The sequence below is a fragment of the Mesoplodon bidens genome (assembly GCF_964165515.1).
Source record: "Mesoplodon bidens genome assembly, chromosome: 4".
In the NCBI taxonomy this organism is placed as follows: Eukaryota; Metazoa; Chordata; class Mammalia; order Artiodactyla; family Ziphiidae; genus Mesoplodon; species Mesoplodon bidens.
Window position 1 is genome coordinate 10,167,819 of NC_138160.1, and position 18,732 is coordinate 10,186,550.

At 42.8% G+C, this 18,732-nt stretch overlaps 1 protein-coding gene across 2 annotated transcripts in view; it reads right to left on the reverse strand.

Moving 5' to 3' along the window:
• Nucleotides 1–18,732, reverse strand: part of CTNND2 (catenin delta 2) — a gene marked incomplete at its 5' end in the record, with an annotated part of 962,722 nt that overhangs the window by 245,535 nt on the left and 698,455 nt on the right. For both annotated transcript variants that reach the window (XM_081231805.1, XM_081231804.1), the window contains one exon: nt 16,263–16,395. In XM_081231805.1, coding sequence (XP_081087931.1) covers nt 16,263–16,395 — 133 coding nt within the window. The remainder of the gene's footprint in view (nt 1–16,262; nt 16,396–18,732) is intronic.

Here is an 18,732-nt window from a genome sequence, read left to right on the forward strand (position 1 = left end):
TGCCCAGAGCAAGCCATGGATCACCTTCTACAAGGTAAATACCTAAAGGTGGAGTGAGGCAGTCAGTATGTTCAAAACCTTAAGGTTGTCTTTCTGCTGCCCTTACTCAATTTTGCCATAAACTCCAGTCTCATTGGGTATTTGTCACTGTTTGGATAAAGAAATGTGGATTTTAGGCATCCAAAGTTATACTCGATACTCTTATCCACTGAAGACCTTAAGAAGTTTTGTTGTTGGGACGACCTTCAAAAGCGACTCTCTTTCTTTCCTTTTCTTTTTTTCCTTCTCTTTTCCCTTCTTTTCTTTTATTCTAATGGGACTTGATAATATCCCAGGTTTGAGATATGATTTCTCCAGGACCCAAGGAGTTCTACCAAGTATTACGTTTCTTATTCATTTCAGGGTGGCATCAGGAGAATATTTTTCATCAGTTGAGAAATAGCCCTGATTCTTCAAGTATTCCTTGTTGGGTCACCCCTCATAATTCTTCAGAATTTACAAGCCAGCTTCACCTTGTCATGAGTCACCCTAGTTGCAATTCTGTTGGCCTGCTCTTTTATAGGCCTGATAATCATTACACCATCAAAGTCATACATCAGAGTGTCTTCTATCATCAGTAAATGTGAGTCCCTTCACAAGAATTTTGGCCATGGGTAAGAGAATTAACATATCCTGTGTGAGAACTGTTACAATAGACTGTATGGTCTCTCGGGTATAGGCCAATTGAGATTGGCTTTTTCTTAGAAATTGGAATTGGGGCAAAAAAAAAGAACTTTCCAGATCAGTGACAGCACTGAAACCTCTGGTGCCCACTGAGTTTCCTTATTAGCCTGAACTATATTGGATACTGTCAAAACCATAGGGAGAACATTCTATTTAGACCCTAATAATCTACAAAGCTGACCTAGAAAAGCCGACTTGCTTTGGTAACATAAGTCTTTGGTATAAGGAGGTGTTGGGAGCCAGGGGACCAGCTCCTACTACCTCCTTTGTTAATATAGATATTGCTAGCACCTCTCTAGAAAGTCTATTTTGTTTTAGTTTTGAGCATGTTGGACCTTGGTTAGCCAAGGGGCTTTCACTTAGTTTATATAATCACAACTGGATTATGCCACCATTTTTACCATACCTATTCCCCTTGTGTGTTATGGGAATATAAACTCACTGTGGTCTGCACATGTGATATGTCTAGGCCAGTGGGTATGAAAAATTACCCTTTGTTTCTGAACAGCTACCTTACCATTCTCTTTCCAAACAACCTCTAATTCTTTAGTGTAATGGCCAGGTAACATTACATTGATTAAGCCCAGAAAATATGGTTTCCCAGATTCTTGACAATCAAACAAGCCTCAGCATGTGGCCTCAACTCTCCTGTTGGGAATGTCACAAGAGTAACTCAGCCTCCCCACCCCCTTGCAGTAATTTGTTATAGCAGCAAGAGGAAACTAATACAACCTATATGACAACTGTTTTTCTATTTCTTTCATTAATGACCATACAAACACCTCCCAAATCGAATCTATCCTAGGTTGCCCTGTCCCATTTTTGTCTAGCCTTTCTGTTGCCTGTGATTCCTCATCTTTTCATGGCTGTTTGCATCAGCTTAACCAAAGAATCCACTAGCCTCTTTCATGGTAAGTCAGGCAAGAGTGCCCTAACTTCCTCTTGGACGTCTTCAACTAATTAAAAAAAATCAAGAAATATGGGGTCCTCTAAAAGAGGGCTCCCCAAATCACTGTACAATCCATTGTTTGATCCAAAAAGGTATTTGGTGCATTTGATTTGGAGCATGGTCCCAGATCAATCCAAGTTGGCTTCATCTGTCCATAACCCCTCTCTTCAGGATCAGTGATGGGGTTGGAGGTAATATAGATAATTCTACCCTTTGGGGTAAGCCTCATACACCATGTTTTTTACCCAGGTCAGAGGGACATAACCTTGGATTAGAGGCAAAAGCATTAGGTTGCATAGCTACTACCTATGATTATTACTTATTCTACTTAAAGCCTGATGTCACCAATATCCATCAGAGACTACTAGTCTTTGGTTCACTATCAATATCCCTGGTAATATTTTTACCTGAATCCTTGCTTATATTCATTGGAAAAACTTCCCAGTTCTTTTGCGCTGAAACCTCTACAGTCCCAAGTCCATGGTTCTCTGGACACGTCTAATAATGACAGATGGGACTAAAGAGAGACATTACTCCTTGAAGAGAACATCTTACCAAGAGCCAAGTTCCCCTTTCACATCTGCCCCACATGTCTACAATACAGATACTAGCACACCAAGTACAATTTTCATATTTTTTACATGTTGGATTTTATATCCTTGCTAAATGCCTCAGACATCTCTGCTTGCTTGGTAAGACCCAATGGAAACAATCCTTTCTCTTTGGATTATAACTTCTACACAATATAATGTTGTGACACCCAGAATCAAGGGGATAGTAGACATATTCCACTGAAATAGTTCCTTTCTTTCATAGATGCAAAGTTGTATGGTCTCATACTAAGAATCATCTGGCCACCAAGATGGTATTACAGAATTATCTCCATCCCTTTCAGTTTTCACATGTGCGCTCCACACCATCTTAACAAAGTCTGAAGTCTGTGTATCAATCCCACTTTGGACACCAATCTGCATGGTTGATTTGAACTGTGCTGTGTGTTCCCACGAGAGACTGAGAGGCTGGGGAGCTTAGGGACAGTCACCACCCACTAGAGATGAGACACATTCTTGGCTTCGTACAGGTAAGTTTCTCTGTAAATTAAAGAACATGGCAAGGACTTTGAGCCTAAATGGTGAACTGCTGTTCCTTAGACCTATTTGGGCACGCTGAACAAGCTTTGGGGACTGAGAAAAGGGGGAGTTGGGCAGCTGGATCCAGTAGCAAAGACTTAATGGTTAAGAAGAGGGATCATTCTGGGTACAGCCTGGTTTTTAACTCTTGGATTAACTGGCCTTTCTTGGAGTCCTATACGGACCGTACAAAATATGGAGGTTATAAGTAAAATTGGTGGTATCTGTTTTATTTTGTTGCTTTCTTGATCCATATAAGAAACAGAAACACTAAATCAGGAGTAGTACAGATACATTCTCACCACTTTTGACATTTTTTAGGCTTTGAAAGATCTATCACACTTATGGCGCGGGTAATGGTTGATGCAAGGAGATGGTGATACCCATGAGAAGGGGCAACAGTGCCTGGCAAGGGTGGCCGGCTTTGGTGAAATACAGTGATGCCGAGTGTCAGAGGTGCTAGGCAGGCCAGGCCAGGAGGCAGCAATTGGAATAAGGGCACCAGCTAAGGATGGCTTGCTTATAATCACCACCATCGACTCCTGAGGGCACTGGGCTCCCTCTGTATGCAGCCAACAGCAGCAAGAGAGAAAAGAAATGGTGCCTCTCATCCCACAGCTGATAGGCATGTTTCTGAACATAGATACTTGTCAGGTGACCACTAGAAATAACTGGATGTGTATGTGGCGGGGAGAGGGGTGACTCTGGAGTATCTTTATCAGCAGAAAGAGGAAATATCCAGTGAAACAGGAATTCAGAAACATGTCTGACTAAAAGAACCTGATGGAATTTCAGAGTCTCCGTTGACAGAGAGTTCTTTCTCCTGTGATCTGATTTCAGTATCTCTTAGAACAGGATAGGGTTATTTCAGCCTGCAAATAGGGGGCCCAGTTCTCACCCCACCTCCCCAGCTCCACCCTGCTTCTCACCAGGAGTCCCCAAACAGCTCCATCTTGAAAGGAGAACGCTATGAGACACCGAGGGAAGCTTTCTGTCAAATGTACAAGCCACCTTTCTACCATTTATATGTGACATTATTTGTGTCTTTAAGATGTAAGAGGAAAACAGAGGGGTGATATTTATGAGGGAAACATTTTATTCCTGGTATGCTTCTCCATCACCTGTGAAGGCAGTAAAATCTATATAAAACATCAACATTGAGCGTATTTGCATTATATATAAAAGAATAGGGGATGGCTGGGAAGATAATCCTCTTCTTCTCTAGTGGACCAGGAGGGAGAGAAACTGGCTTAAGAGCTATAGGTGGTGGCAGTAGAAAGGACAGTAGTTAAAGGAGAAGCAAATGAAGCCAGTGTCAGGGAGTCAGTGTGGTCTGGGGACTTTCGTTGGGCTGTAAGGATAACTCAGAGCAGACCTCCTGCTCTCCACATCTTCTTAGTTTGCAACCTCCTAGAATCCAGTTTTGACCCATCCCCAATCCCCCTTCATTCGGTCCACACCACGGAGTCTCAGAGCCCACCCAGCCTCCCCCAAATAACACTTATTGTTTTCCTGCTCCCTTTCATCTGTCTCTATTTTCCTTGAGCCCCTGCCCCAGACAGCAGATTCCATCACTTGTGGTTTGTAGCAAGGATGGTGTCCACTCCCACCCCAAAACCCACAGGGAAGGTGTGGTGAACCTGCCTTCTAAGCAGGGCACTGGAGGTGAGATCCCCACATTCCCACTGGAACACTTTTTGCCTTTCCTCATGAATACGGACTGGATATTGTAGTACTGTTCACCCACTGCTACAATTTCACCCACTGTTATAGTTCAGGGACATTTTGGGATAATGAGGCTTTTCTGAGCTGGCCTGGGGAGACTGGTCTCCCTATATACCACTATGTTAATGGAAAATACATTTCAATCATAAGATTCCTTCTTTCAAACAATCTTTGGAAATTGAAGACAGCTTGTATAGATCCAAAGGAAATGCACAAATTGTTCCATCCAAAAATTAATACGAGTAACAAAAGATTTAATGCCCACTCAGTGTTTTACTCTTTGTTCAAGAGGCAAATTAGTGAAGGAGGATTGTAAATACAGGAGATCAATTTGAATTCTGAAGAGCCCTTAACAAAAGAGATTTTTTTCTTTCACTTATATTAAAGGTTTGGTTGAAAAGTGCACTGGGTCTACCAAACATGAACCGTTATTGTATAATGATCACTGGTAGCTTTCCTTGAAACATTTAAAAAACAGCTGTAATGAGGAAGTGCACCTAATAGGGGAGAGGTGTGACAAAACATCTACAGGATAGTTTGGGTAGAAAGACACATTTCTTCCAATAAGAATCTGATTCTGAATGACTGAAATACGAGCTAGAAACTCACACATGCTTAAAATAAGTCAGAGAGGCTCTTGTCCTGCATGGTATCTGGCTCCAGTGGTGTTAACCATTTCCAAGATGGCACACGCAAGCACGCACAGAGTAGGGTCATTAATGAATATACAAGTGCCATCGGGTTGATGAGGTCTGATGGATTTAGAATGAACTGGAACAATAACCTTGGTGAAGTTGAAGAAGTGATCAAAGGCTCAAAAGAGGCAACAGCAAAATCATTTACTTAGAGTGGATTAATGAAACCGATAGCAGAAATATAGGCAAGCACAGAGCCACAATGACATCATAAAAAAAAGAAGTGTGCACCGTAATCTATGTACGAGCCTAATCTGATGTAGAAGCTTCTGTGCTGTTTCTACCAGTATTGTGACAAAATGTTCTCTCTAGTTCTCTGTGCCTGGAAAACCCAGAGACTGTTCAGAAGAGAAAAAATCAAAAGAATGACAGATAAACAAGATGCCTCTTCCTTGGTTCAATGATTTAGAGATTTCTCTCCTAGAAACAAGGTCTAATGGTGATAAATCAGCAGCAGTAAGAAGCAAAGTGTTAGCAGGATGACAGAGGCCGCGTGTTTTCTGCCGTCTCTCCTAAAGGCCAAAGGAAAAAGTGACTTTAACACGGGCTGAAGAAGTTTAGGGTGGATATACAGTTGGACTACGCCCCTGAATGAGGGATTCGTTCTTCAGGTAGAGGTCTTCTTTTCTAAAATATGATATAGGAGCTCTCATTCGGAAATGTGGCAGGAAAAAAAAAGCCTGGTGAGAAATTGCTAGGTTAGACCCGGGGTCCTCTACCTGTGACAGAAATGCAAATAGGTTGACATTTAGATAGGTCATCTGTTTCTTTTTGGTAATTATCAGAAAGAATACAAACTGATTCGGGGGGTGTGCAGATAAAAAGATAATTCATTAAAATAGAAGGAGAGCGCGGCTCTAAGACGAAATGAAGTGAAAATAACCCAAGCGAATTTTAGCAATCCCAGCAAGGAAACTTCAAAGATTAGAAAAATACCTGCTACATCATTGTTCCTGAGTCCTGACGCCATAAACTGCTCTCTGACTCAGCCCTGTCTTGCCAAGAGAACCTTCTGTACTTGGTGGTTTTAATCAGGACTCTCGCTGCAGGCTGGCTCTATTTCAACACCATATCAGTCTGATTGCTTAACTTTCCTTCACTTTAGGTTATTAAAATGGTCTCGTTCCAGTTACAAAGAATGATGCTTGACCATTTTTACTTCAGTCCTAGTCTCCTACCCATCCTCCAACATCCCAGCCTCAGGGAGCAGGCTGGACCGTGACCTCCAGCCCCTGCTGCTCCTCTCCCCTCCCCTTCCTCCTCTTTCTTTCTCTTGTACTGCTGTGGGGAGGGAGAAGAGATGTTTCCTCACACTGAAGCAGCCGGAGGAGGCTCTGATGCTGGTCTCCTCTGCCTACGTGGTCCATGGCTGTAGAAGCCATGTGACCAGGTGGCTGTAATTCTCTGCTGCCCCAAGTGGACAGCCTCATTCTGAATCTTCTGACCCCATCTTGCTTCACCCTGAGCTTTCAGACTCCTTCAGGAACACACCCACATCCCCGACACCCCGGGACTCCTCTCTCCTGCAGGGGTCCATCTTCCTTGAAGGGACCTTCAACTTGAGGGAACACGGTCCTTGCCCACTACGTCTGACCATACCTCTATGCTGTCTCTCCCCTGTGCCCTGGTGGCACAAGGCAAGTCACCAGCTCTGAAGCTGAGCTGACAGGCAGTCTGGGAAGAATATGCCAGTCTTCCTTTTTTGCTGCCACCTACACACTATGGCCTGTTTTTACCCGTATGACCACTCTTTCCCCAACACGGCTTCCTTCTTTCTCCCACTTCTGTTAAACTTCTCAACAGAAAAGGCCATCAAACCAGAGAGGTCTCTGGCTGTTTCCTTCATCCATTCTGTTTTAGCTCCCGGCTGCGATGCAGCTCAGCATGGATCACATATCACAGGGCTCCTGCATTCATAAAGGTTGTGGTCCCTGAGAAGCCTTAGCTTCTCCATCGAGCCAACACTTCCCCAACACCCAGAAGCAATCTCCTTTGGGAGTGACCAGCACTCCTGGCCTTTGTCACGCTGTGTACCCTTCCTTCTACTCCCTGATGGAATTGAAAAAATGATGAGATCACGTATTTTGGAAACAGGTCTGTTATGTATGGTGTGACATATCTCAAACTCACGTGTTTATGACTTTCGTCATTTTCATGTCAGGATGTTAACCTCTCATCTGTTGTCACTGATAAGCACTTAGTAGCTCAGCTGCTGAGGGGCCCGCTGAGGGCTTCTCAGTAAGAACATGTGAAGAAGCAAGTGGACATTTACACTATAAACTCCAGGAGCTGGTGAGGAATATCGTGAGAGTTGCAGTCTGGGCAAACCTACCCTTGGCTGCTCTAGCTTTCCGAAGGGCTTGAGACTCTTGCTCAAGGCCGGGGTGCCGTGGGCCAGCAGTGGTGCTGAGATGAGCCGCAGCTCCAAGGAGAGAAGGGACACTATCCTTGCCTCGGCAAGGCACTCCTTGTAGGCAGTGGCCCAAGCTCTGCAGCCATCCCTGGAGTGATAACCCTGGCCGGCCCACCGACTCAGGTGCCTTTGTTCCCCAGCAACCAGCCTTAGCAACAAGGGACTTGGGTTTTGCCCTGGCAGCTAGAAGTCAGATCTGGCTTGGTCAAGCCAGCTCTCCTGAGGAAGCAAACTTGCATAAAAGGTCCACCTCAACTTAATTCTGACTTTCTGTCATCTCGCCTTGCCTGGAACAAAAGCGTAATTAACCCATCATTTGTTTGGAGGATGCTATTTCTCTATTGGTTCATTAAGAGACATTATTCGCTCTGCTATTAGCTTGTGAAATTATTACAAATCCCACTGTGCACCTATGTTAAATAAACTACAGGCAAAGACAATTTCAGTCTCTGAGCATAATTTGCTACCGCCTGACCCCCAAACACAACAAGGTCTTAGAGCGTAGCTTGTTAAAGTCACTGCCTTTCTCCTTTTTCTCTTAGCAGATCTAACGGTCACTTATCACCAGCCGTTTCCACCTCCTCACATTCCCTCATTTGCCACTTGGCTCCTGGCCACCTCTCCACAGTGTTTTCTGGAAGGTTGTCAGTCAGCTGCCCTGCCACGCCCCCTACGGACGGAGAGCCTCTCATTTCTAAGTCTTCCTCCTTTATGTCAGAGTTTTCCAAATGCTCCCCTGTCCCCTCCGAAACTACCCACACTTCCCTCAGATCCAGTGGCCACTTTGTTCTTCTCCCACTTTCTCAATCACTTTGAGATAGCCACAGGAGGCTACCCGCGGTCACCTCCCTTCCTTTGCTGGCTTCTTCTGACTCAGAAGTCTACCTTTCTACATTTTCTGGGACAGTCCTGCCCACTTCATTTAGCCATTTACTGTCTCTATGCATGCTTCTCCCCATGTTCTTTCATATCACCAGCTACCCTCTCCTCTGAACCATGTCATAGGTTCCAAAATCTCCCTCAGCATCCTTTCTTGAAATGTGTTACTTCCCAAAATACCCTGCCCAAAAGTGGGCCCCAGATTTCTCTTCTCTGAAGGTAACCTGCCAAGCCTACGTGACCCAGCCCTGGACACTCACCACTCCACTCTCATCTTCACCCCTCCTCCCCTCACTTACCAGTTTCCAGCCACACTCCTTGTGAGTCAGGGTTATGAGTTGAATTGTGCCCTCCCAAAGATACACTGAAATCCTAACCCCAGGTACCTCTGAAAGGGAGCTTATTTAAAAACAGGGTCTTCCCAGATGTAATCAAATTAACATCAGGTCATTAGAGTGGGCCCTAATCCAATATGACTGGTGTCCTTATAAGAGGAGAAGAGACGCAGACGGAGACACACAGAGAGGAGAAGGCCATGGGATGTCAGAGGCAGTCATCGTAGTGATGCATGGATAAGCCGAGGAACAGCCAGGACTGAGGGCCACACCAGAAGCCAGGAAGAGGTGAGGAAGCATTCATTCTGCCAGAGCCTCCGAGGGAGCCTGGCCCTGCTCATACCTTGATCTTGGACTTCCGGCTCCAGGACTGTGGAGAATCAATTTCTGTTGTTTTAGGCCCTCCCCAAAGTGTGGTACTTTGTTCCAGCAGCCCTGGGGGACCAACACACTCCTGGAGTACACACAGCCCAGCCTGCCTCGGGCTGCTTTGCGGCCGGGGCACTTCTTCTCAGAGACTAAGTCTGTGCTTCCCTCTCACTGCTTCCGGGCTCTGCTCAAACGCTGTTCCTCAGAGATGACTTTCCTGACCCCCTTACATGAAACAGCAGTTGATTCCTGCCACCCTCCATCACCCTCTGCCTTCATTTCCCTGCTACGTTTTCTTCATGGTCGGCACCACCACCTGACATGTGATAGACCTACGTCTTTATTTGTGTACGGTTGCCTCCCCCATTCATCTGGGTCTAGTTCATCATTCACTGCTGTACCGCCAGGGCCAAGAACAGAGCCTGGGACTGTATGGCTGATCAATGAATATCTGTTGAATGAATATACTCATGAATTCCACTTTCACATAATATCAGTGTGTTAATCACTGGGACCTGTTTGCTTGTTCTTTTATGCTGGCATGTGCAAACGGTCCTTTGACTCTAACTTCCCAGTGGCAGTGGCTGAATCTGTTTGTTTCAACGGTGGCTCAGCACAGGGTCACACACAATGCATGCTTTCAATGTGTACTCGAGCCCATAACGGATTTCAAAATGTGAATCATGAACAATACAAGTAAAGCAGATACGTATAGATATTCTGTCTATAACACTATGAGATTGTCAGGAAGAGATTTCCTTAATTTATATTTTCCACATGTACTAACAATAACCCACGTGTCTTAACCCACTTACTCTGACTGGCAGTCTATGTGCATTTTCTCCGTAGCGATGCGGCTTCATTTTGCGGTCTGGGAGACGAAAGCTCAGAGAGGTAAAGAAACTTGCCCGAGATCACAGAGCTAGAAAGTAGGAGAGCAGCCAGGGTTCAAAGGCAGGCAGCCCGGCTCCAGGGCCGTGCTGTCAGAAGAAATGACTCAAAACTAATCAACTGAAAAGATGGATAGCACCTTCTCTTGAATTCTGTGAGGTAGAAAGAACTCAGAATAAAATAGAAATTACGAAGCACTTAAATTTAGTAGATAGGAACAAGTCTGATTTTTTTAAACATATGAAATGCTCTAAATCAGTCTGAGTAGAATAAAAATTATGGGAGAGGGGGACAGTATGCACATTTTTATACAGAGAAGTCAATTTCTATATTCTAGTTAACAGCACTAAAGAAAATAATGCTACTGGGATAAAATGAGTGTAAATGGTACAAATATATTGAAACTATATGGACATGATCTCATACACACACGCATGCACACATGCGCATGCACACACACACACACTCTCCAAAGGACTGATAACCTTAAGTCTAACCCCTATTCCATCAAGTCTAAGTGATTGTGACTTCAGCTATATTTTCTGGCAACTTCTAATTTAAAATCCAGTGTACTCATCACTGTAGGAAGTAGGAATTTTTCTCTGACCCCACAAGGCTAGGTTTTAAGCATTTTGCAAACAGACTCACAGGATGGGGATTTGCTTTTCCATGGAGATTATTTGCACAAGGTGTTATATTGCTCTGCTTACATGTTGTTCCTCCAGGGGGTTGTGGATCCCTTAAAGGTAGGATCTATGATATTAATATTTGATTCTCCTACTAACCCAGAACAGGCTGTCGATAAACTCTTCTTTCCACTAGAACTGGAAATTCCATTCCTTTAAAAACAAGAAGTGTTTTATTGGAGTTAGGATGATGAAAATTGGGAAGAGTTTCTTTGGGAGTTAGCAAAATAAAATCCATGTTGGTTTCTTAGAGAAATTATTCTTATCTTCAGATTGCATACGTTGACTGTATAAGATCTTCAAATACTTGGGTTACACATTTGATGGCTGAAGACAATTTTTCATATACAAAGAGGCCATCAGGCCGAAATCTAAATTAAATCAGTGGTGGTCACCAGCCATTCATCCATTACAGAGACATGGATATAAGTCCTTCTCACATGTAACATCATATGATAAAGTCTGAGTTTTTACAAAGGCACACTATTTAAGTGAACGGTCTTATGTTTAAAAAATACATTTTAAAATTATTAAAATTTTTAGATTTAATTGTATTAAACTTTTATTAAATTTAATTTATTAATTTATAATGAAATAAAGTAGTCAAACATTTAAAAATAATCCCTTCTTGTCACATAAAAAATGTGCAAATACCTTTTTATCTCTAGACAACATACTGCTTTGAATGCCACCATGTAGCACACCCGTGGATACATATGCCCCTGTCTGTGTATGCCTGCCAGGTGTGAACTGGGGGTGCCCACCTGCCTACTCTATTTATGCATGAGAAGAAATGGGGGAAAACACAGGAGGGAGGAGCGTAAATAAATCCAAATCATTATAACCCATGAGAGGCACTTAGTATTATCCCTAAATCAATGGGATGTCCTTAATGCTCTCAAATGATGAAGGTTCCCAGAAAGAATGAAAAAAGGATTTTTGAAAAACCATTAAAAAATTATCAACATTTCTGCACCTCCTAAAAGATGCCTATAGTACATACACATGAGCAGGTTTTCATGTCTAAAAACTACCTAGATTATCTAAAGCTCATTTTATTATGACATCCCCAACAATTTAGGAGGCAGCGTGCATGGCAGACATAGTTCAAATATCACTGACAGCCATCCACGCCAATCACACCTCTGCTCTTTAAAGCCAGGGGACCCGCTTACATCTTAGCTACTCGTCAGCCCACGGAAATGACCTGCACCAGATGAACTGCGGTGTGTTTGCTACGATGCCTGGATCTTCTGCTTCCACTGTCTCCTTCCCCCCTCCTCTTTTGTTTTTCCTCAACTGCTTTTCTTCTGATCTTATCTCAGTCTGACTTTGAACTCTTGTTTGCATGACACCCTCCTATCCCAATTTTTGGACACTTGCTGGTCTTCAAAGCATTTCCTAACTGAATGTTGTGCCCCGGGTGAGGGCACCCAGTGGACTGCAGACTCTCCCGTAGTCACTGGTGGTTGCTGAGCTAGCCACACCCATCCTTCTCCCCTCATTTCCACCTCCCTGCTGGGAGGGAACCAGGAGAATGCCTCAAATCCAAGTTCACTAGAGCAGTAGGAGAAGTTAGGGACACGGTTTCTGTCTGCTGATTTATGGAAGTGAATTCTCAACTTTGTACCTATGAGATCTGGCATCATTTTGAACAAAACTGAATTTCTTGGCTTCATTCTGTGAAAACTGTACAAAGCACTGTAATAAGGAATAAGAAAGCCATGATTTATGACCCTCCACATACAGGAGATTTAATTCTGCCTTTTGCTCAGCGGACTATCCATTGTGTGGACAAAGTCAATACCAATAATGAAATGTAGACGGAAGGGCTAAATCAATTCAATAAAATGCAATAAAGGACTAGAAGACTGAGTAAATTTGGAAAGTATATGGACAATAGGTAATTATAAAAATCAATGCCTGTATATGAAGAGATGACAGGCAGCCATCTGTCACAAAGGGAGAACCATTAATGATGGTTTGGGCTTGAGTTAGAATGAGAGAACAAAATAGGTCTGTGCAAAGTCCCTACACATCTGTGTATCTGTGTGTGTGTGTGTATACACACACATGCACACACGTGAGCTCCCAGTGTGACTGAAGAAGAGACGAAGAGAAACTCCAGATGGCTCACTCTGCATTTTATGTAGGCCTCCTACACGTGCCCGGTTCCTCCGGCTCACTTTTACTAACTTTGATCTCATTTTGTCAACATGACATCAGGCTGTGCCCTACATACCTTTTCCTTCCTTGTCATCCCAGCCTCCCCAGTACCCGGAGGACATTATCATGAGGTCCTGTCTGCGTCCGGAGCCTTTAGGCGGTGGAGGAGAGGAATGAATTCCACATGAACCACAGCTCTAAGGACCAGCTGTCGGGAGAGGTGATACAGGCAACCTTGGGGGCACCCACAGCAAAATTTAAAAATGATCACACATACACCCAGACATATACATACACACATAAGATAAAATAGTAACTTAACTGTCTTAACTGTGTTCCTGGCCAAAAAAGAATATGAATAAATGAGTACGTCACCACTTAGCAGTTTGCATCCATTAAGTCATTTAGTCCCTACAGGGACTCTACAGGGGAGGTATCAGCAACTCTATTTTAAAGATAAGAGTCGACAATCAGTTTGTTCAAGGAGACACAGCTGGTGAGTAGGGAAGTGGTGTGGGAAGATGTATCTCTCCAACACTGATGCATGTGCTGGTCACCCCTTCCCTCACACCACCTTTTGTCTCCCACAGGGCATTGGGATGCTTCTGATGTGGCCATACACAAGTCCGTAGTCAGTTAGCTGTTGGGTGCCATTGCTATGGAGAGGCTTCAAGGCCAGTCATGGATCGTGTAGACAGAGGCAGCAACTTTGAACTTGCCCAGTCATGGCATCTGACTGCGTTGTTTCATGTTTGGCCCCTGACAGTTCTTTCTCTTCTGCCCACAGCTGAGAAAGCTGATAACAAAGCTTTCATGCCTCTTCCTTTGGCACCAGTAGGAGGTTCAAACCATGCAAGTCCCTGTCTGCATGTACGAACCCCACCCTGGTACAGCCCATAACCACCGCCAAATCCCTGAGCCGTTCTTCTTCCCTGTGCTCTCCAGCCAAGTTCAGCCCTGTATGGGAGCCGCCCTGCTCAACCTCATAAGCCTCATTATGTGAGTAACACACCTTTTCACACCCTCGTGGGGTGTGTGCAGTATCCTTAGTCTTGACATCAGAACCAAATTTGGGGGAGGAGTCCTGCTGTTGAGGGGTAGCCACACGACTTCTGAATCAACTTTATGCCAGTCATGGGATGAAACACTTTCATGGTCTTTAGAGAAACCCTCAAAGGCATAATCTTCCAAAAATGATGGTATGTTACCCCTTAATCAGAAATCTATCCTTCATTTTGAATGGCTATTTTGTTTTTTACTAAAGGCAGAGAATGATTACAATAATTACTATTTGGGACAGGAACCACATAACTTTATTCTTAGATCATTTTAAGAGTATTTTTTGACACTTTAAGGTTATCATAGATGAACAATAATTTCTTTTATCTCAGCCTTGGCACTACTGATATTTGGGTCTGTATAATTCCTCGTTTTGGAGGCTGCCCTGTGTATTATAGAATGTTCTGCAGCATCCTTCGTAACCAAGCAGGACCCTATGGGGCCTTCCCAGGACAGACCCTTTGTGTTGTCCACCTGTCTCTTGTATGTAGAAAAACTTCAGCCAAAGAATAAATTTAATCAGAGAAGTGAGAAAATGCAGAAAGAAAGGGAAATAGTCAATCAAGACAAAGTAATAATAGTTTAGCCATTAGACAAAGTCGAAGACCTTTAGTTCCTCCCCAAGGGCTACAGATAATATTCTGAGCCATATTCTTTGAGCTGATTTGTAGATACTGAAACACCCACCTGGCAGAAGAAGTTAACTACATGATGCCCAGACTGAAGCCGTGACATAAGCTGCTCCGTCTTGCACAATTCCAAGAACTGGCCTCAAGGACATGGGAACGAGCCGACCCTGGAACTGAAGACTAACTGTACTTAAAATAATCAAGATGACCCTGAGCAGACCATGGCATGACCAATTTCGAGAAGACTGACAGAGCTGACTGTGCTGTTCTGCATGTAGCCACGTCTAGCACCTACACACCCCGAAACCCCCCTTTAAAGGCTCTTGCCCCCTGATCAGCAGTTGGTAGCTGCTTCTTGGACACAGGTCCACCTTCTCCCCAGGTTGCTGGCCTCCTGAATAAAGCAATCTTTCTTTTCCTACCAACACTTGTCTCTCAAGTACCAGCTTTTGAGCAGTGAGCATCTGAACCTGAGTTGGGTTAAAACCCTGACTGCTACCCACTAGATGCTGAAGGCTCCACCACGACCTTCTTCAGTTCTGACGACCAAAGATACCCCCAGATGTTGTCAAGTGTCCCTCGGGAGGCAAAATCACACCTGGTTGAGAACCACTGCCCTATATTCTTTCCATAAAGAAATATGACTGTTCTAGTAAGAGCAAGCATTGGTCAAGCCCTCCAAAGTCCCAGGGGAAGAGAGACAGGAAAAAAAAAAAAAAAAAGAAAAGCTGCTAGGCTATATACATCTCAATGCAAGCAAGCAAAATCTATAATAAATTGCAATTATATCTTCAAATCTCTTCCTTCCACTCTTAAACTAATTTAGACTCATCCTCAAATTGCTTACATGCTATGGAGATGACTCTTTGTAGCTTATAAAATCTCTTCTAAAAATTTGATTACTCAGCTGCTCATATGCAAATGCTTTGTCCCTTGTCTAAAAAATCAGAGTTAGCTGTGCTGACCACTGTGATTTTCCAGAAATATCACACACCACAATTTATGCACTTTAAAGTATTCCAAAAACTTAGAGCATGTTAACAACTGTTTACATGCTGGACACAGACAGTAGTCTCTTTAACAGAACACATGTATCTGTACGATATCCACTGGCATCTTTGTAAATGGCTCAGAATGCTTGGTTATAACACAAAGCTGGTTTATTGCCTAAAGTTCCCACCTTACCAATGAGTTTTCCAGAAAGGACAGAGGATACCATATATTGATGTGGTAATCCTGCTGTAATTTGACGAGACAACAAAGATGCTTTGTATTTCTTTAGGATTTAGAAGCAGAGATGACTCCAGAGATGGAATTGGGAAGAAAAGGGCAAATCACACCAAAAGAATAGCATTTCATAATCTTGTTTCTGTGATACTAGCATATATCCTTGGTCTCCTATTCCTTCAGTATTCAAATATAAAAAAGAAGAATGTATACATAGACATGCCAAAAACTTAGATGAAAAGTGCTATGCTTCAGTCATAAATGTGGATCTAAGTTTTGATAACATAACTTTAAGTTTTGTGTTTCTTTCTCTTTCAACATTGCTCTGAACACCTAAGAGGTGATGAATCTGACACCAGTCATTTGCGATTCCAAGTAGTGCTTACCTCGGCTTTAATTTTATTGTCTCCAAAGCAAAGGTGCTGTAAATAGGCTGCAGCATTAGACTGGACCGAGGGAAACTGATGTTGCAACATCTGAATCACTTCAGGCAGTTCCGGGTCTCTCCATCCAAATTCTCTGAACAAAAGGAAGGCAGGAGAACATGAGAGGGAAATCCTGCAATACTGTTAGCCTATGGTTAACTCACTTATGTAACGCCTATGAGAGTTTACACGGGAATATTTCACAACTGATTGTTCTGGTTTCCTTACCCATGCACCAACTTAAAAAAGGATTTGAAAAGATTTCCTTGAGTAGATGGTTTGTGAGTATATACATGTGTACATATACATATATAATCTTAAATGTATCAACTGAAGTTACATGTTTATGAAGACTGAAAAAAATGACAAAATGGCACATGATTTTATTAATATAGACATGTTTCATTTAGGCTTCAGTAGATAATTTATAAGATCACATTTATTTTCTAATATGTTATTTCAACAGTCTTGTTCAGGTACAGCATTTAGTTAAATTATCAGAAAAGAGAAAATATAACTGGATGGGTCCAATCTAAAATGTCACGATAGCAGTTAATGCCATCTTTGTTATATTTATAACTATTATTGTTATTATCATAACATAACAATTTTCTAGGGATAAAAGTATTGTAACAAGAAGCCTTTATAGGGCTTCCCTGGTGGCACAGTGGTTAAGAATCTGTCTGCCAATGCAAGGGACACGGGTTTGAGCCCTGGTCCGGGAAGATCCCACATGTCGCAGAGCAACTAAGACCGTGAACCACAACTACTGAGCCCGTGTGCTACAACTACTGAGCCTGTGAGCCACAACTACTGAGCCTGCGATCTAGAGTCCAGGAGCCACAACTACGGAAGTCTGCGGGTCTAGAGCCCATGCTCCACAACAAGAGAAGCCACCGCAATGAGAAGCCCGCGCACTGCAAGGAAGAGTAGCCCCCACTCGCTGCAACTAGAGAAGGTCCACGCATAGCAATGAAGACCCAACACAGCCAAAAATAAAATAAGTTAAAAACAAATAAATACATTTGTAAAAAAAAACAAAGAAGCCTTTATAAAAGGAAATTATTTATTTAAAGAGTTAGGTTTATTCAAACAATGTTAATAAACCTTATGCATGGTGCATTCTTTTCCTGTATCCTCCTGTTTACATCTGAGCTACTCCAAGAAGCTGCTTGTTTATTTAACTTTAAGAAATATGCTCCAGGATACTTAAATCCATTCTAAAACACAAGGTTAACTGTACCATCATGCAAATGAATATTCTTTCGTGAAATCGATCAGCTCAACCAGTTAGAGCATGGAGCTAACAGGGCCGGATGTATGGGTTCCCTTCTTGCATCAGGGAGCCAATTTTTAACAGAGACATAAAAAAGCAACCTCTGAGACCACAGATAAAAACCTGACCCCATGAGCCACAAAAGGCTACTATTCCTCCGAAGGCCAGGCTGGAAGAGAGACAGCTTTGCAGCAATAAGTCGACTCCTGGAAAAACAACTTAAAAGTATTATTGATGCCAGGTCAGTGTTGTCATCTCAGAAGAGGAGTCATGAAAAATGGGACAGAGACGGAGCAGACAAAGGTTAAAAGTTTCCTCATAGATTCTAACCTATTCTCTTTATCTTTTCTTTATCGCGACGGGTAGAGATTGTCAAGCAAACCGTGAAGCATGTTGGTGCTTCCTTACAGCTACTGAAGACAATGTGGAATAGGATTCCTTTTGAATTGGCTCAGTTTTTATGGGAAAGATAAAGCATTCGATTTAATGTGCAGTAAGTACCTAATAAATGTACCTAAAATCTTCGGCAGACACCCATTTTCAAAAGGGCATATAGTATAGGAGCACCTTTGCCACAAAACATACTTAAGTGGTTGCTGATAATGGACAAACTATCAGATTTTTTTTTTTTTGGCTAGGTGATCACAGTAGAAAAAAAATATGGATGAAAACACAGGAAGCCTGTTTTTCTTTTTAATTTCATTTCCTTCCGTTGCATGATTCTAAACCACCTCAATGTGCAATATCCAGAAAGCACAGTCTTTTTTCTTATAATAGCAGCCTATTAAAATTATATCTTTTGTTCAAGTTAAATCAAAGTCTACAGAACACCTGTAAATTAAAATTAGAAGTGTCATGTAAAGACACTGGATGGCTAAGATGAATTCAGGTAAGCCTGTGCTATTGGAAAGTGATTAGTAAAGAATTCATTTCAGCATATTTTATTAACCGGATGGGAATTGCTCTATTAGGCTTATACAGCATAGATCAAGAAGGTCTTTGAACAAGAACTCTGGAGGAACAGTCTTGGGGGCTCTGCACACACGCAAATACACGGCCTTGCCAGTGTCGATGCATGCATGCACAAATGCACACATGAGAATGCATGCATGCACGCACACGTACACACACGTGCACACACACACACACACACAC